Source organism: Rhamphochromis sp. 'chilingali' (genome assembly GCF_963969265.1).
Source record: "Rhamphochromis sp. 'chilingali' genome assembly, chromosome: 21".
In the NCBI taxonomy this organism is placed as follows: domain Eukaryota; kingdom Metazoa; phylum Chordata; class Actinopteri; order Cichliformes; family Cichlidae; genus Rhamphochromis; species Rhamphochromis sp. 'chilingali'.
Genome location: NC_137949.1, coordinates 1,774,737 through 1,793,422, shown reverse-complemented (window position 1 = coordinate 1,793,422; position 18,686 = coordinate 1,774,737). Strand labels below are relative to the sequence as shown.

General features: G+C 42.1%; 1 protein-coding gene across 1 annotated transcript in view; it reads left to right on the top strand.

Annotated features, from left to right (window-relative positions):
• The window catches only part of nrxn3a (neurexin 3a), a 219,672-nt gene that overhangs the window by 111,680 nt on the left and 89,306 nt on the right, over positions 1 to 18,686 (top strand). Inside the window, exons 8-10 of the mRNA XM_080870806.1 lie at positions 9,792 to 10,085; positions 16,314 to 16,461; positions 16,694 to 17,077. Of these exons, the coding sequence (XP_080726932.1) occupies positions 9,792 to 10,085; positions 16,314 to 16,461; positions 16,694 to 17,077 (826 nt within the window). The remainder of the gene's footprint in view (positions 1 to 9,791; positions 10,086 to 16,313; positions 16,462 to 16,693; positions 17,078 to 18,686) is intronic.

Genomic DNA, 18,686 nt, shown 5'->3' with positions numbered 1-18,686 from the left:
GGGGCCCAGTTCAGCAGAGAGCCCAGGACAGCCCACCCGACCCCACCACAGAGAACTGCACCCACCCCGTCATCCACTCATCTTCCAGACTACACAAGTCAATAGACGCCCAGGCTGAGAGCTTCCTCCACCTCTCCTGTATCTCCCCCTCCTGCAGAGTGAGTTCCTGGAGAGAGGAGAGCTCCTGCAAGATGTAACAACCTCCCCCACCAGTTGAAGAGCCCCCATGGTGGCTCGATGCACTGGTGGCATCCTGCGCCAGGGCTGGGCCCCCATACACCCACCCGCCCACAACCCCGGCAACACACCAACCAGGACCCAAGCCCCAAGGCCCAGCCAGGGCCCCAGCCCAGAGACGGAGCGCCCCAGAACCTCACACCTCTCCCAGACCCACCCAGGGACAGCCAGGCTACCAGGTCAGTAACCCACGTCCGTCAGCACAGACCCTCCCCTAGCCCCGCTGCACGCAGCCACGAGGAAACCATCACCTAAGAGCCAACAGAGCCCTTAATAGGCCATGACCGCAACCCCGGGTCGAACCCTCCAAGGAAGATGCTCCTGGGGAGTTTTTTTGTTTTTTCAGTCGAATGATGTTATTACTGTGTCCAGAGTGGTGAAAAAAAGCTGTTGTGGGTTGAATAAGGATCATTGTGAACAAGTAATTGATCTTGTATATGATTTGGGAGTATGTTTTAATGATTTGGATTAGTTCTTCAACTGATTTGTTGGGAACAGGAGTGCATCATCTGCATATAAACTTAGTTCATGTGTTACATTATTGGTGTGAATGCCTGTGATGTTAACGTTCTGATGGATTGCTGCTGCTAATGGTTCAATGTTTAATTGTAGAGTGTTTTGATCCATTGGATAAATGAGTGTTTCCATAAGAAATGTGCCGTTTACTTTGTCAAATGCTTCTTCTGCATTCTGAGAAGATCGTTGTTTTATGGTTACTTTGGTGAGAGAGATGTACGAGGTTGAAAAGTCTACGTGTATTATTTAAAGAATGTCTGTTCGGTCTGGATGAATGGGAGAGGAGATAACTGATTCAATGCGGGTTGTTAGAGCTTTGCTGATTATTGTGACGTCCGTGTTAATTAAGGAAATAGCTCTGTAACTGGAGCAGTGAATAGGGTCTGAAATTAGTGCTGTATTCACATGATATGGAATGAACTGGTTATTTTTAATTTCATCTGGCATTTTAACAAAAAGCGGAGACAGAAATTTCAGGGGGACATCCATCAGGAGCTTTATTGTTTGACAATTTTTGCTCTCTCATCTTCTGTGGATGTCAGTGGGGAGTCTCAGATGTCTGCCTCTTCCTTTGACAGTGACAGTAATGTGATGTTATTGATAAACTTGTCTGTTTATTTGAAATCATATATATCATCATATCTTTATATATTTCATAATGAAATTGTCTGAAGGTGTTATTTATGATGTAAGAGTCGTTGGTGATGTTTCCTGTCCAGTCTTTAATTGCTGTAATGAGAAATGAGAAACTTGTACTGTTTAAGACTCGTCATTGTGTTTAGATTGCAGTCTCTGTAAGATAAATTGTGTATTTTTTTTTTATTAATGATGCTGTCGAGTTGAAGTTCTGTAATTTCTTTCAGTGTTTGTTTTGTGGGATTTGTGGCATATAAATTGTGTAGTTTTTTCTTCTTCTGTGGCACAAATATAACGGTGTAGAGAAAGAGTTGAGCGCGCACGGGCAGAAATGTTGAGAGCGCGAGCAACACATTGCGAGCGAGCGCAAATGCAAAAACTGAGCAAGAGGGGCTGCTGTTGTGTGTGTGTGTGTGTGGATAATAGCAAACACTGAAATACATTTTTTGCACGCAGCAACGAGTTTTTAGTTTTTTAATTTCAAATTTAGCTTTTCTTCGCTCAAAATAAATTTCTCTTCAAAATGCAACACTTGCACCTGCAAATTGTTTTTACATGCGCTCAGAATAGTGGCACAAAAATAACGCCATAGGTATCTCACTTTTTCTTTGAGTACTGTCCTGTACTTCATCACTATTCCACAGTCTCCTTGTGGAAATGCCAAACATCTGTTTCATCCTAGATGCAATCTAGTGAGGCAGTTACCCTCACCAGATTATATCAAGTACAAATTAAGATGTCATGTCACACACAATTGTGAATTTATTGGATGTAAACCTAAAAAAAGTTTAGATGATTCAGTTTGTTTGAAGGTGTACTTACAGTCTATTTGACAGGAGTTTCATGTATTTAAAAAATAGTGTAAAACTTACTGTAAGATTACAGGGTTTTATTTACAGTGAGTCTGTCATTATTGCAGCGGTCACTTCCCAGGGTTAGCACAAAGCTTGTGCTCCTACCAAAAAGATTTAAGCAGCTGGGCCTTTCCAACCTTTCCAGTATACCTTTGCATCATTGCTGCTTTGTTGTAAGCTTCTGAAAGCATACATAATGTTTTACTGTGAATTGTTTTCTTTTTTCTTGGAGAAAATTGTGTTACTTCCAATCTTGTGGTATTTCTTAGTGAATGATACCAGAAAATTGTGGTAGCTATATTAGCGGGCAATCTAAAAGGTAAATTAAATATTGTGTTATGTTGTTTTTTCTCAGACACTGATAAGTGCGTGTGTGCATACATGTGTAATGATGTGCACGGTGGAAGTCTGGTGGAGGGGATACTGCATTGATGGTTTCCTTTCATCTAACCATTGTCTAACATTTTTCATTATTTTCTCTCTGTCAAGCTAAAACATACTCAAGCATTTTTATATATGCTTGTGTGTATATTATGTATTTATCACATGTCTGATATGATTAGGTATTCCTCGGTCTGCTATCAGTGTCTGCTTATGCTTCATTCTCGCGTTAACCTGCAGCCTGCATCTGCAGTGTGTTGATAAAGCTCTCTTTATATTTTCAAATGCCTTTTTGGTATTATTGTTCAGAGGTGGCAGGACCTGAAAGTAATTTGTCAAATCCTCAGCTACGCCTTCCATCCTTATCCCCTTCTCCCCGTTACACCCCCCTTCTCCTCTACCTACATGATCACATTTTTCACCAGCAAGGGTGCAACAGGAGAGGAAACATTAACCACATTAAGAACTTGTTCACATATATGTGTGTGCAAGATACCTTTTTGGATGCGCTGAGAGGCATCATCAGTGATGTAACCTGGGCTCAATGGGGTGTGTCGGGTCTTTCAACATAAGACAGTCTCGCCCAGACAACCCAGCTAAGGTTGATCAGACCCCAGCCTGCGTCCCAGCAGCAGCCACCCATGGACCAGCCCTCTTTATCCACAATCACCTTGTGGCTTTCTCTGCGCCTTCACATACAGACCAGATGGCCCTCTTCCTAGCCACTCCTGTTAGGTCCAGTTGGTTTAGGACTTTGCAGAGTGAGCATCATGCAAAGGCTCTGCAGCCCACCTGTATTCGCTCATATTACGCCTTCCAGCCCCTTCCCAGAACTTCTCTACCAGCTCCTGGTACTTGGCGCATTTCCTTTCATTTGACTCTTCCATATGCTCCTTCCAGGACATGGTGAGTTTGAGGACAATAAGCTGTTTTGTTGCCTCTGAGACAATAATTATGTCTGGCCAAAGTGATGTTTCAGTGATGTGCTGAGGGAACTTCAACTGCTTCCTTAGGTCAGCTTGCAGCTGGCAGTCTGAGGCTGTATAGAGCAGACCTGACCGTATTCTTTGCTGCTGACAGGTCTCCTCTCCAGCTTTAACAAATGCAATTCTTGTCTTTTGGCCAATATGGTGTTTGCCAGGAGTGATGGTGTTGCTTATGCTTTCTGAAACCGCCTTCAGCACCTGGTCACGGTGCCAGCGGTAGCGACTTTCTGCAGGGACTTTGTACTTTCAGCTACTCGTGTTGCAAGGATCCCGTTCCAGAGCATGGCTGACATGCTGGTGTTTCACTATTGACACAGACATGGAGGTTGACTGGGATTGGTAAGGCATCATATGCAGCCTGAACAAGGAAATGGACAGAGGTCTGCCTCAGTGATGTTTGTCCAGGTTACCTTTTGCTGTAAGATGTTCTCCCACTTTGCCTCAGCCCCACTGTCTTACTTAATCGGACCTCTTCCTGAATTAGCTGGTGTCTCTCCTTCCCTCGGGCCTTCCCCATTTGGGTCTTTGGGAAAATACCCAAGCCAGCTGCCCCGGTGGCCAGCGTCCCCACCAGCTCCTTCTGCCTGAGGTATGACTCTGCCACCTCCACTCCTCTCTCTCCTCTCCACTTCCTCTCTGTTCTCACCTCAATACCCGCTGCTGACACTTTCTGGTCCCTGGAGTCCCAATACTGAAGGACTTCTCTAGTGCATGCCACCTTAAATTCTTCTGTGAGACTACTAAATGGGAGCTGCAAGGTGTTACTGGTTCCATAAAGCGCTGCACTGCAGTGGGGGAAGCCCAACCATTTGTGCAGAAAGCTATTAATTCTCCTCCCGAGGGACTCCACAGTTGACACTGGAACTGAGTAAACAAGCAGAGGCCACAGGACATGCGGTCGGATAGAGTGCTGGTAAAGCCAGGCCTTGAATCTACTGGCAGGCCTGACTTGTCAACCTTAGTGAGCCAGCTATCCAGTTCTTTGGTGGACTTCTGGATGGTGGTGGAGTTGTTCAGAGATGTGTCGAAAAGCTTCCCCAAACTCTTCACTGGAAGACATGATTGTGAGGTGCAACCAGTTATTCTCCCTTTTTCCAGCCGATGGCAGTTGGATGTTACTTCCCCAGAAGTGACCCTCAGTCTGAAATTGTCACAATAATCCAGGACGAGGTCTTGATTTTACCAGGGACATGGTGGCGGTGTAGTGCAAGATCAACCAACCTGTGTGGAATTGATCCATATGCGTTGGCCAAATCCAGCCACAGTCATCCCTGTTCTCCCGGGTTTCTCTAATGAGCTGTGTGCTCTAAGCAGCCAGGTACTCCAGGAATGTCACCTGTCTGCACTGAGGGATCGATGTAATTGCTCTTGTGGAGAAACTCCGTGAGCCTCCGGGAAACGATGCTAAAAAAAACTCCAATATGTGCTCAAAACATGTGGCATATACTGGTTCTCTTACCAATACTGAACAAACACTTTTTTAAAGGTTTGTTCATCTTTAAACTCAGTGATCATGAATACAGACGTATATATTAATTCAATTCAATTCAATTTTATTTATACAGCACCAAATCACAACAACAGTCTCCTTAAGGTGCTTTACATTGTACAGTAGATCCTACAATAATAGATACAGAGAAAAACCCAACAATCATATGACCCCCTATGAGCAAGCACTTTGGCGACAGTGGGAAGGAAAAACTCCCTTTTAACAGGAAGAAACCTCCAGCAGAACCAGGCTCAGGGAGGGGCGGGGCCATCTGCTGCGGCCATATTATACCTGCTAACTAGAGCTAAGTAATTAGTTTGTGAAATGCAATCAGTTTCACTCACCAAAACTGGAGCATAGATGTCCTGGATGGGCTGCAAAATATTTGTGAGAATATTTGTATTTATTTTGTTTAAAGGTGTCTATTTAGGTATTCAAGATGAACGAAAATGTAATGTCAAGGGAAGAAGGCCTAACTATGAATTTAACCTTAGACAAGTAATCTGGTGGATGGAAAAACAGTCCTATAAATAACAGTAACTTTGCTGTCTTTCTTTTCATTAGAAAATGATGCACAGTTTTGATACATTTTCAGGTTTCATAAACAATGTAACACAATTTAAATGCTTTGTATTGGTTTAAAAAAAACAAACAGTCTCTTTTCTGTTAGTGGGCTACAATAATAAAGTGCTTCAAAGCTTTTTTCGTAATAATAAAAAGAGTAAAGATGAAACACCATCACAACAGTAAGGCACTGACGCAGCAATGCAGGTTTTGTTCGTATTTATGTGAAAATGCTGCAAGTTTTCTTAGTCTCAGGGGACAAATTTTCACTTGGCCTTTTCTTTCATGTTGTCAGTGAGCTTGAAGGGACTACTATTTTTATTGAAGCTTTTATTTTGGAGTGAATGATCGACCTGTTCAGCGGCTCTAGGTATTTATGCTCAGTCTGAGTGGGAGAAGAAATGGCTGCTTCTTGCTGAGAGATGGGGGGATGAGGTAGCTCGGGTGAGTAAGGGGAGGATGGATATAACAAAAAGAGGAGGAAAGGCAACAAATGAAAAGAGAGACAGACTGTTTTCTATCTAGTCCCTCTGCACCTTAAGGGACAACTTGATATACTCTAATGTCTGTTTATGGATTAATGATAATCTCAGCCAGTCCCCCCAATCCACCCACTCCAACTCCATTTCTACAATCCAACAGAAGCCGAACAACCAGCAAGAGCAGAAGCATTAATATAGGAGAATGAAATGGAGGAGAGGGTGTGTTTGTTTAGTGTATGTATGTGGCCAAAATATAGACAGACAGAGGGTGTTTTTTTCTGCCCAGAGAATTAGGAGAAAAAAGGCCTTCAATTTTCCACTTGAGCAGATTTCAATTTACTCACACACACCCCTCCGTGACGCCGTCCTCCCATTGTTATTGACAGCATTTAGACTGGCCCATGGCAGAAACAGTGTATGTCGCACACACGCCTTATGGAGAAAGATGTACACTGTATATCTGGTGGGTTGTTTTATTTTCTGTCTGTGGGACTGATAAAGTGAACTGCAGCTGTGGACCATACATCATTAAATGATGTGGGTCCAACACATCACTTCTTTTTTGTTTTTTAAACAAAATGCACAGAGAAATAGTACCATTACATGTTTAAACAACAGAATTTCAGTACTTTGACAACAAACTCAACAGATACTAAATATCCTGTACTGCTGTTAAACTTGTTAATACAAACTTCATTCACTGATTTAGTCTATCAGCAGAGGAAAATCATATATATCTTTCCATCACATATATCAAACATTCATGAGTTCCATCGTTTAAAATGTGATGATTTTGTGCATTTTTCTATTTCAGGACATTTTCAATTACGTGCAGCAAACTCTCAGTCTATTTTCTGATGCATTTCAAAGGTTAAAATCTCTGTTAGCATTTGTGTTTTTACCTTTTTGTTGATTTTTTGCTCTATTTGCACTGTTATGCAAACAAATAGAGATCGGAAGATGAGTAGCAAAAGCAAAGGTTGGATTTGTGCTTGTAAATGATCGATTGTGTCACGTCAGACATGTTACAGTGAACGATGTGATCTGCAGTCAGGATATTGAACTGCTGTTGTTCTTAGACTGCACTATGCACCAAGGGAATTTTCACACATCATCACCAGAGGCCAACAAGTCTTTCAGGGTTTGTTTTGAGTGCACAGACTGGACTGTGCTGGTTGTGACACCTTCACAACCTACATCAGCTTCTGTAGGGACACTTTGATTCTAGTAAGGACTGTTTGCTGTTTTCCCAAGAATAAGCCCTGGACATTAAAGAAATCCTTCACCAGAAACGCAGACATTCAAGTCAGCGATAAAGAAGGTATTTTCAACACCAACTGAAAGGGCGATAGATGCGGCCAAAGGTGGAGTATAAAAGAGAAGCAGAGAGTAAATCGGGAGCATCAAGGGTCACTCACAGAAGAGCAGCCATCAATGAGTGCAAATCCAGTCAATTCAACCTGTTTTATAGCTGGTTTGATGGGTTGCCACACAGGAATGCCTGCTGTGCTTTAATATCTGTCCTCCCTCGGACTACTTCAACTGATGCTCCTGTTTCAATGACACCTCTATGCCTCCACCTCTTGAGAGGCTGCTCCAGCACCACTATCTTCTGTCTCCTGCACACAACAACCCCAACACCACTGCAACTGCAACATCCACTACATCTGACCATCTGCCCCCATCCTTCTCAGCTAACAAAGCAAGGGCACAGCTCAGAGACTGCGTCCAGGGAAAGGAGCAGGCCCAGATGGTGAGTGACAAGACTCCTGAAGGATTGTGCAGCCCATCCAGCTGAAACCATTCAATGGGTTTTCGGCTTGAATCGATGATAAGGCAACGTCCATGTGCAGTGTGCAGTGTACAGCTCAAAATCCTGTACATGCAAATATAGTTCTCCACCTCAACACTGCTAAAATAAAGGGGATTTCAGAAGATCTAGGCCATCCCACTTCTATGCTGACGATACAGTTATTTACAGCTGTGGTTCAACTCTTGTCCAAGCCACTGACTCCTTGCAGAAAGCCTCTTTTGCTGTCCAGCACTCATTACTTCAGCTTAAACTTGTTCTCAACGCAGACAAAACAAAGCTCATGTTGTTTTCTAAATCAAGGAGACGAGCCCAAACAATCCCATCAGTAACCACTCTTGAAGAGTTGGTTCACACCTATAAATATCTGGGAATCTTAATTGATGACTCGCTCACCTTCAAACCACATGTAGAGAATCTTGTGAAAAACCTGAAGTTAAAACTGAGATTTTATTTTCAAAACAAGTTGTGTTTCTCTTTTAATACAAAGAAGCGGCTTGTTGCTGCAACATTCTTGCATGTGCTGGATTATGGTGATATTCTATATATGAATGCTTCCGCTCAATGTCTTCGAATGGTTGATTCTGTGTATCGTGCTTCTCTGAGGTTCATCACTAACTGTAAATTTCAGACTCACCACTGTGAGTTATACTCTCAGGTAGGACGGCCTGCTTTGGTAAGTCGGAGGAACTCTCATTTATACAGTTTTAAATATAAGGCGATACTTGGGTTGCTGCCTGTTTGTAATGAAACGTGCTGGTCGGTATTCTCTTCGTCCGCATGGTTACTTGTTGCTTTCTGTTCCATTTGCCCGAACTGAACTTGGTAAAAGAGCTTTTGTCCATTTAGCACCCTCGGCTTGGAACTGCAGAAGGAAAATGACTGAATTCATTTCATTAAGTGCTTTTAAATCTAAACTACGAATCCTTGAGGCCAAGTCCATAACATGCAACTGTTTCAATTAGATTGATTGTCATTTTAACTGACTTTTTTTTTTTTTGAATTTTATTTTTTATTTTATTTGTATTCTTTCACTTAGGATTTCTCTAGCCTGCCAATCAAACAGAGGTCTCTCCAAAATGTATGTTAAATGAAGGTGGGAAAAAGAAGGTTAAATATGTGAAAAACACAGTTCATCACCATAGCTCTGTTTTTGAGAGAATTCTCCTGGAAAAACACTTTTTTAATAACTTTGCAGTTCTAGTGTAAAATACCTGAATCTGTGGTGTATCCTTACTGGTTGGATGTGGTAACAGAGATAAATAATCATTCCACAGATTTAGATTTTAGTGTTGTTTATTTTGAGAATTCATTAATTGAAATTAAAAGAAAAATACAACTTGTTGAATAAAGAATTGCCAGCAAACTATGAGTGGATAAAAATCGTTAAGGAAATCCGTTAAATGGAACAGTTGACCTTGTCTCTGAGACTTGAGAGTGTAAAGTATGAAACGCACTGGGAACATGGAGATGATCTCAGTCTGTGAAACGAAATATCTGACAAACTGAATGATCAGTATTTTTGGTTCCTGTATTTTATGTGAACTCAATAACATTTTCCTTTATACTTTGTTTTTAAATAACAACATGCCAAATAGGAATGTGTGTATGGTATATAGTAACTCTGTATTCTGCAATTTATCACACTAAGCTTTACTGAGATATGTAAAGCCAATAATGTCCTTCCTGACACAACATTGATGATTTTCTTATTTTACAGTCTTTATTTTACTGAATTAATTTTATTAATTTAGTAATTGTTGGAAGTTATTAAATGTGTATCTCATGTTAATCCTAAATAAAAGAGTCATTAATCCTGCTCTTGCCTTATTGCAGGTAGTGTATAAGAATAATGACATCCGTCTTGAGTTGTCCCGTCTGGCTCGAATTGTGGACCCCAAGATGAAAATCCAGGGTGAGGTATCCTACAAGTGTGAAAATGTGGCCACCCTTGACCCAATTTCTTTTGAAACCCCTGAGGCCTATATCAGTCTCCCTAAGTGGAACACCAAGCGGATGGGATCCATCTCTTTCGATTTCCGTACGACTGAGCCCAATGGACTCATCCTCTTTACCCATGGCAAACCCCAAGAGCGCAAAGATGCTGCACGGAGCCAAAAGAACACCAAGGTCAGTTCATAATCTCCTCAGTCACTTGATAATTTCTGTTTTAAAAAATACTTGACTGAAAACAGTTTGAAAGGACTGATGTGTCTTGACATCAAGGTCACCACCTGGTGAGAATGGCAAACCAACAAATTCACCTGTGTTTGCGAGGCTGTTGTAGACAAGTCGTTCCCAAAGTGTGTTTGCTAGGGCCCTCTTTGTTTTACAAGAAAAATCCCCACTTCGGGAACCACTGTTGTAGACAATAAAATTTTCTAGCTTTGTGACCATTTGTTTAAGAGGAGTAGTTCATTTAAAATTAGATTTGCTGTTTATCTTAATAACACATTGCATATTAGATTATCACAGATCACTTTAACCATAGAAGGGTTCACTGGAGACAAAATGCCTCTTTTGTCAAAGGCTTCTCCTCCTTTGAAACATAGAAGTTGAAGTTCTCTTTCTCCAAATTCCAAATTAGACCTAGATTCCTCTGAAGAGGTAGTGATTGCATTCCTAAATATAGATCTTTCAAATCCTTTCAGTCCTACAAGTCTTTGGGTGGGAATGCTTGCATAACACTGTTGCTGTTCAGTGCAATCTCGTGTAGCTTAATGTTTGATTTAGCTAGCATTGCTTGGGAAGTGCGCAGGACACCAATGGCCTTCGCTTCATTAGGAAAAGATGCAAGTCCATCGTGCACATAAAAATTGCATGTGATGAACTTCCTTGCACTGGTAGTGGAGTCATCTGCTTCCTGAGCAGCTGGTCTGAGGCAGTAAATGGCAACTGCTGGTAAAGGACTGTTGCCAAATGCATGTACTGTCATTTGAAACTCTTTCACTGTTTTTGCAGATCATTGTTTTCATACCATAAGAACCTCAGAAAGTTTAGATGCTTGTTGCACACTTTGAGGCAGTAGAACATCTGCTGCTTATCTGCTGTAGCTGCTATTGGTTCCCCACAGAAGCAGATCAGAACTCCAGTGAGAGTGTTGTTCAAGTCAGGTCCACTCAGGAGTAGGGATGGGTATCGTTTAGGTTTTATCCGATACCGGTGCCAAGTCGGTACTTTTGAAACGGTGCCGGTGCTCAAACGGTGCTCAAACCGGTGCTTAAAGAATGGAGAACACAAAATTGGTCCAAAAACCTCTCATGTTCAGCTGGTTTTTGTAAAAAGATAACAATGTTAGCCTTTTCTGCAGCTATGGGGCATATATGGTATCACTCTTGGCTGGAAGCAGTGCTTAAACAATGGAAAAAACACAAACTTTGTCCAAAAACCTCTCATGTTTAACTGTTTTCCACTTTTTCTTTGGTCATTTTAGCCTTTTTGGCCAGGGTGAAGGGAGCATCTGCCATCAAACAAGAAGACAGCCGCATGTAGCTATGATGATGTTTGCTAGTTCACCTTACATGCATTAATGTAATAACGTGGTTAGCCTACTCAACGTAAATTACACTCGAACAACATTAAGCTACTCACGCAGAGGAACGGCTGCTGCTGCATCATCATCCTCATCATTTCTGCTACACTGGCAGGGCTAGGGACCAGGACTCTCCTCTTCGTGTTTTTGGGGGATGTTGCATAACAGCCAACCCACCCGCAGTAGATGTGCTCGGTGTGAGGTCTCGCAGCAAGCTATCAAATACGGCGCATTTCTGGGCTTTTAAAAAAAACGCTATGCATCGCCAGGTGTTTCATCGGATTCTTGGTGTTACCTCCTTTGACAGTATCACAGTATCACCTTAAAGCACTTGTTGCTGCTGAGTTTGCATCTTTTGCTGTGAAGTACAGCCAGACTTTTGACCGCTTCGCCTTGGACATTTTTAATCTGTAGCTCTGCTCTAAAAGAACGTACGTACCTGGACCCGCCTACTATTCTCGGAAATGTAAAATGATTGGCTAGAAGTGTATCACAGCTCAGGAAAAAAAAGCACCGAAATAAAGCACCGAAATGTGCGCTGCTTTTCGGTCTGGTTACTACCGTTTATGTCAGAACCGGTGCCATCATGGCACCGGACACCGGTACCCATCCCTACTCAGGAGTATATCATCTAGAGAAAATCCTTCATGTTTGGGACTTGAATTGAACACAAATATTTCCTTTCCTCACCTTCTTGTAGTCTGCAAATGAGCTCTTCAGTTAAAGGCTTCCAGGCAACAAAAATCCTCCAGAAGGTCACAGCACCAGCGGCTTAATGGATGGGTGAGGCAAACAAATTTTACCATCAACGTGCTAAAATCTCAAGAGGAGCTGATCCAACAGAGACTTACGATTAGATGAGAGTACTCTTAAAAAGGTGTTTGACATCACTGAGAAGGCTCATCTAGCACAGCACAAAAAGTCTAAGACCAGGCAACAAAGGAAGTTTGACCTACTTGTTGTATGTCGGAAACCACAGCAAAATACGGAGAGTGTCCTCAGTGGCCAGAAAAGAGAAGGATGTGACACCGAGGATGTGGACAAGTGGAAAAGAATTTGTCTGACAGACAGCTCACCCAAACAGAGAAAAACATCCTTGCTAAAGGGTTGAATTTTGCTGTCACGCCAAGACAAATCCCGCTAGTGGAGCTAATCACAGCCACAGAAACAGCAATTTGAAACAACAATATTGCAGACATGGAAGCAGAGCAACTACGGACAAAAGTTTTGGCCTGTCTCCAGCAATGCAAAGCCCCCAGCATCCAACATCACCATGGAGGAGAGGAAGGCACTCACATCACTTAGTGATGACAACAACATTATCATCCTTCCGGCAGACAAGGGTAGGTGCACAGTATTGCTAAACCAGAAAAACTGTCATGAGAAGATTTTGTCACTGCTCAGTGACAGAAATACTTATGAGCCCCTGAAACGAGACCCAGGAAGTGGTTACGGGAAGTGGGTGATAGACTGTCTGAAGTGGTTAGAACAAGACAAGGCTATTGACCGGACCTCATACCACAGGCTGTACCCAGGGGAGTTTACACCAAGTCTGTATGGTTTACTGAAGATACATAATCAGGGTGCACCTTTAAGACCAATTGTCTGTATGATCAACTTGGTCACCTATAACAGCGGTCCCCAACCTTTTTTGCGCCACGGACCGGTTTATGCCCAACAATATTTTCATAGTATCGGAGCAGTTGAGAAGCATTTTTTTCTAAACACCAGGTCTCTGTGGCTTTTAAACCCCAAAACACACTGCGCCAAAAACTGGTCCACCCCAAGGATCGGGTCCCCCGACACAAACAGAGTAACATAGTTGTTAAGTGCCAGGAGGATTGCCAGGATTCATACATCGGGGAAACCAAACAACCTCTGGCTAAGAGGATGGCACAACACAGCAGAGCCACCTCGTCAGGCCAGGACTCTGCAGTCTATTCACACCTACAGGCCAGTGGACTCTCTTTCAATGATGAGGATGTAACATCCTGGACAGGGAGGAACGCTGGTTTGAGGGCGGAGTCAAGGAGGCCATTTACGTGAAAAGGGAAAGACCATCTCTGAATCGAGGAGGGGGCCTAAGGGTACATCTGTCACCATCTTACAATGCTGTGACTGCAGCCATTCCCCAACTCTCTGTGAATGGGACTCATGGCCATTGATCTTTGATCAGTGGTTGTTGATCAATGGTCATGAGAATTTGCATAATTGAATGAAGGTGACCTCCCAGCCCATTGTTCCTTCAGTGGGCTGGTTTCAGTCATTATGCAAATGTACTGTTTATAAGATTTGGGGAAACCTGCAGTCAGCTGAGACTGAAGAAGTCACCTGGATGAGTGATGAAACGTTTCTCCCACTGAAAACGCTACGTCCAGATGAACAGAATCAACTTTTGGAGACCTGACTGCCAAGATCGCTTCTCTTACTTTCCAGGTGTTGTGCAGAGCTTTGAAGACTTAGGTTTGAGGTGTGAAAACCTTTGACTTGCATATTGTTTGGACATGCACTCAAGAGTGAAGCTCATCCATTTGGTAGAATGTTGGTTTTGCATACACTAGTGTTGGCTGCCTTGTGCACCTCTCCCAGACACACTTCTCCCACGATCACCCAACCAAGGTTGAGTCGCTGATGATGTGGCTCATTATGGACACAATTATGCTGTTCTCTGACTTTGTACGCATGCAGAATGTCTCTGCCAATGAGAAGGAGGAAATTGGCCTCTGAATCAATTTCTGGGATTTTGTCAGGTATCATGTCACACTCAGTAAGAGTAGGCAGGGGAAGCTGAGTGGTACCATCAAAGGACTATAAAATGAAATAGATGGGCTCGCCTCCCTGCTATCTCCACAGCACCTGAGGATGTTTTCAGTGAACACGGTTCAAGCTGTTCTTCAGTGTTGAAAATGTCAAAAAAGTATGGTTTTGCCAAGGAGCGGTTGCTTTGTTCATCTAGAACAGCAGACATTCGACTCCTTTCTCTGGTTGTACAGCAGGATACAGCAGTCGGGTTAAGGACCATGAACTTGAACTGATCGAGTCTCCTCATATTTCTGTGCATTTTGGTGAAACATCAGCCACACTTGACTCTCTTTCCTCCCCGACATGCCCTTCACTAGCCCATGGCTCTCTGCTTTTTGAGGATGAGGATTGGGGTTTAGTGCTGTGGCGTCTTTCACTACCACACTCTGGAAAGCAGATCTAGCTCTTCTTGTGACGTTACATCCAGTCTCTTGTTCTTAAATGATTGTGAAGCACTTTGGTTAACTCTGTTGTTTTTATATGTGCTATACAAATACATTTTGAATTGAATTGAATGACTACCACTTACAGGTGTGGGTGTCCATACCTTGGACTGAGAATGGTGAAATTGATCATTATTTGCTGGCTGTCCTCCGTAACTCCAGTTGCAAGACTCTTTCTTTGGGCTCAAAGCACAGAAGACTGGCAAAGGTGTGGCAGCGCAGTTGGATGCTCAGCGCAGACGCTTCCCAAGCTTGAGCCTCAGCTAATGCTGCTGCAGCTGCTTTATGCTTTTGCTCATGCTCTGTCGACAGCAGTAGATGATGATGTAAGCTGGCTGGAGCATAAAGAACTGGACATTTCCAGTGTTTCGTCCATCTTTTCTTTTACAGAACTCACTACGATTCATGAGAATGAAGCGTTTTACTATTCTGCCCTTCCTGTACGTCGATGCCCAGTTTGACAGATAGATAAAGAGTTCTTCAAAAGGAGAGGCAAAAGTTTCCAGTTGTCATTGCAGGGTTTATTTGTCTCCCTAATGAAGGCGCTGTAAGACTACAAACATAACAAAAAAGTATATTACAACATATATTTCGAACATAATATATTTCTCATCTTACACAGTATAGACTGACGCTAGTAACTGAAATTACAGCTGGTATAACCAAGAGAAATAAGTGAAAAAAGATTTAGCGTTCATCCCGCTAGCATAATGCTAACATATAATGGAATTTCCCTTTGACCTGCTAACATAATTAGTACTGACAGAGCAATTACATACTAGTTTCAAATATGAGCGTCTACAGAAGCGTTTGGTATCACTTTTTTGACATAAACTCAGAATATACTCATACTTAGAGGCATAATATCTCATGCTCCAGTATAACCAACTTTGAGACTACAATGTGTGCGCTGATAGATGCTCCAAGTGGTTTAGATAAGTTGGGTTCAAACATTTGCACTAGGTATACCAAATACCCAACTAAATTTTCAGGATACTTTAGACAAGTCAAGAGGGATGCTTTGTTTCCAAAGGAAGATGTCAATATATCAGGACGCTTGCTGCATCATTTTGGATCAACTGAAGGCCTTTCAAGGCGTTTTTAAGGACAGGATGACAGGACACAGAATTGGCCTTAGCGTGGAACATTGTGTAACTCCATGATTAACCTTAGCTTCAATTTTCTGCTTGGAAGTTTTAAGTTAATTTCACCTGTCACTAAACATAACCTGGGTGTGGTAGAGTGTGGTTTAAAATGTACTGACCAAACTAAACAGTGATGCCACATTGTACTGACTGCAACAGGGTAAGAAAGAAAAACTACTGTAGGAAATCTGATTTACGTAACGTTGCTTCTTGGTATCACAAACTGAATTATGGTTTAATTATAGGTCAAACTTGGGAAGTTGCTTCATGTTTTATCCATGCTTACCTGAGTGTACCAAAACTGAGTGTTTTGTGTATTTGTCAGATTATTTGACACACAGATTTTAGATTTTAGGAAAATGAAAAAGAAGCACCCAAAGAAAAAAGTAACTGTCTTAATTTTTTCAGATAAGGAGCTTCTTTTTCTCTTGCTCAGGTGGATTTCTTTGCTGTGGAGCTGTTGGATGGCAGCCTGTACCTGCTGCTGGATATGGGCTCTGGGACTATCAAGGTTAAGGCCACCCAAACAAAGGTGAATGATGGGGTCTGGTATCATGTCGACATCCAGAGGGATGGACGCTCAGGTCAGTGAGGCTAGATGTATGGGGTATACAGTCTACTGGACTACAAATACAAAAAATCTTTTTTGAAGTAATGTAAAATTCAAATATCAGAATCGGAAAGAATTTGTTACTCCAGTAGTATGTCAGTGAGGGAACCTTTATAATGAAAGGCAAAATCAATAAAAATTGGTGGCACATCTCATAAGATCAAAGAGTAGGAGCACTATGATGAAATTTGCAAATTTCTCTTCAGGCACCATCTCTGTAAACAGCAGAAGGACTCCGTTCACAGCCAGTGGTGAGAGTGAGATTCTGGACCTGGAGGGTGACATGTATTTGGGGGGGCTTCCAACTGACCGCACCAACCTCATCCTGCCCACGGAGCTCTGGACAGCAATGCTCAACTATGGCTATGTGGGCTGTATTCGTGACCTTTTCATTGATGGTCGAAGCAAGGACATCCGTCAGATTGCTGAGGCACAAAATGGGGCTGGCATTAAACCATCATGCAATAAACAACCTGGCAAGCAGTGCGAGAGCTACCCATGCAAGAACCGAGGAGTCTGCAAAGAAGGCTGGAATCGATTCATCTGTGACTGCACTGGTACTGGCTACTGGTCACGCACCTGTGAGAGAGGTAAGTGTGGATGTGTAGATGTGCACACGGTCGGTCCTCTTCCAAAAGCCTTACATACTCATACTATCTGTAACACTGCGATCTGAACAGATGGAGCTAGCTGGAGCAGGACAATCGTTGTGACAGCTATAAAGGAAGTTCTGATTGCAAGATTTGCAAGCTGGTAGATTGGTAGATTCACACCATTCCATTTGATAAATCAGTTACGTTAATAGATGTCTTACTAGGCTGGACCTGAACCAAGGCATAACTTCACTTTCAACAACATAAGCAGGACTGAGTCCAGCTGAGTTTGACTTGAGTATTTCCATCTTTTGTCTCATCTGTACTGTATGACACATGTTTTAGTATCTTATATTAAATAGATGAGAAAATAAACTGACAGTCAGTGTAGAGTAGATCACATAAAACCAGAAAGAGCAAACAAGAGAGATTTATTTTAATATTTCCAGCAGAATTAGCCTTATTGATATACCATCAACAAAAATGTTGTTGATTTTACCCGTAAAGAGGACAACAGTCAGATGAACTTTGTTACATCTAAACTGAATATAGCCCAAAGATATTTGCAGCATTAGCAGGATTCCTGCATTTAGTAGCTTTGAGCCTAGCATAAAAGAACAACATGCTCACTGAATTCCAAGAGGAACCTTTAATATCCATAATTACTGTATGTTTAATTATTTAAACCGAATTAGTTACCATTTGATGCAGGGTGTTCAACTAACTTGGGGCTTTCCCCTTCTCCTTATCTCCTGTCTTGCTTCTTTTTGTGTGTGACAGACTGTCAAAATTCTTGTGACAGAAAAATCAATTAACAATATTCAACTTTTATTCAGACAATATTAAAACTATTGCCCTTCTGACCAGTTTCCATCATGGTGTTCAGACAGGTTAATAAAGACTAATTGGAGATGAAAACTAATTTCCACATCCCTAGCCAAACTGCTAGCTTGAACTGATTTTTAGCATATCAGTGAACAGTGTTCTGATTATATCTTTAGTTATAGAAGTGCTTGCAGGACATCAGTGTGGAGTGTATATGCACTGAGTTATGATTCAAATGATGATTGCTGTGAAATTTTAGCTTCATATATTAAATACTTTTCTAGATATTTTCAAGGGCCACTCAAATATAACATACACAAAGTTTTTCAGCTCTTCAGCTCGTTTTATTTATATAACACCAAATCAAAAGATCATTTTATATGCTTCATCAAAAACGGAAGTATTAAGCCTAATGTTGAAAGTAAAGAGGGTGTCTGTCTCACAAATACAAACTAGAAGCTGGTTCTATAGAAGAGGGGCCTCAAAGCTTAAAGCTCTGCATCCCATTTTACTTTTAAATCTCACAGGAACCACCAGTTAGCCAGAAGTCTGAGAGCAACCTACTCTATTGGGGTGATATGGTACTGTGACATCTTTAACATAAGTTGGGCATGGCTCTCCCAAAGCTTGCCACCTTTGCCACAAAACTCAAAGTTGAACTCAGGTTCATCCTGATCACTGATCATCTGTCACATGTTTTTAAAACTCGATTGGAGTCCATCTGTGGAAAATTCAGTTGAATGGACATGGTTATGAAAATTTCACACCTGTCTATAAGGCC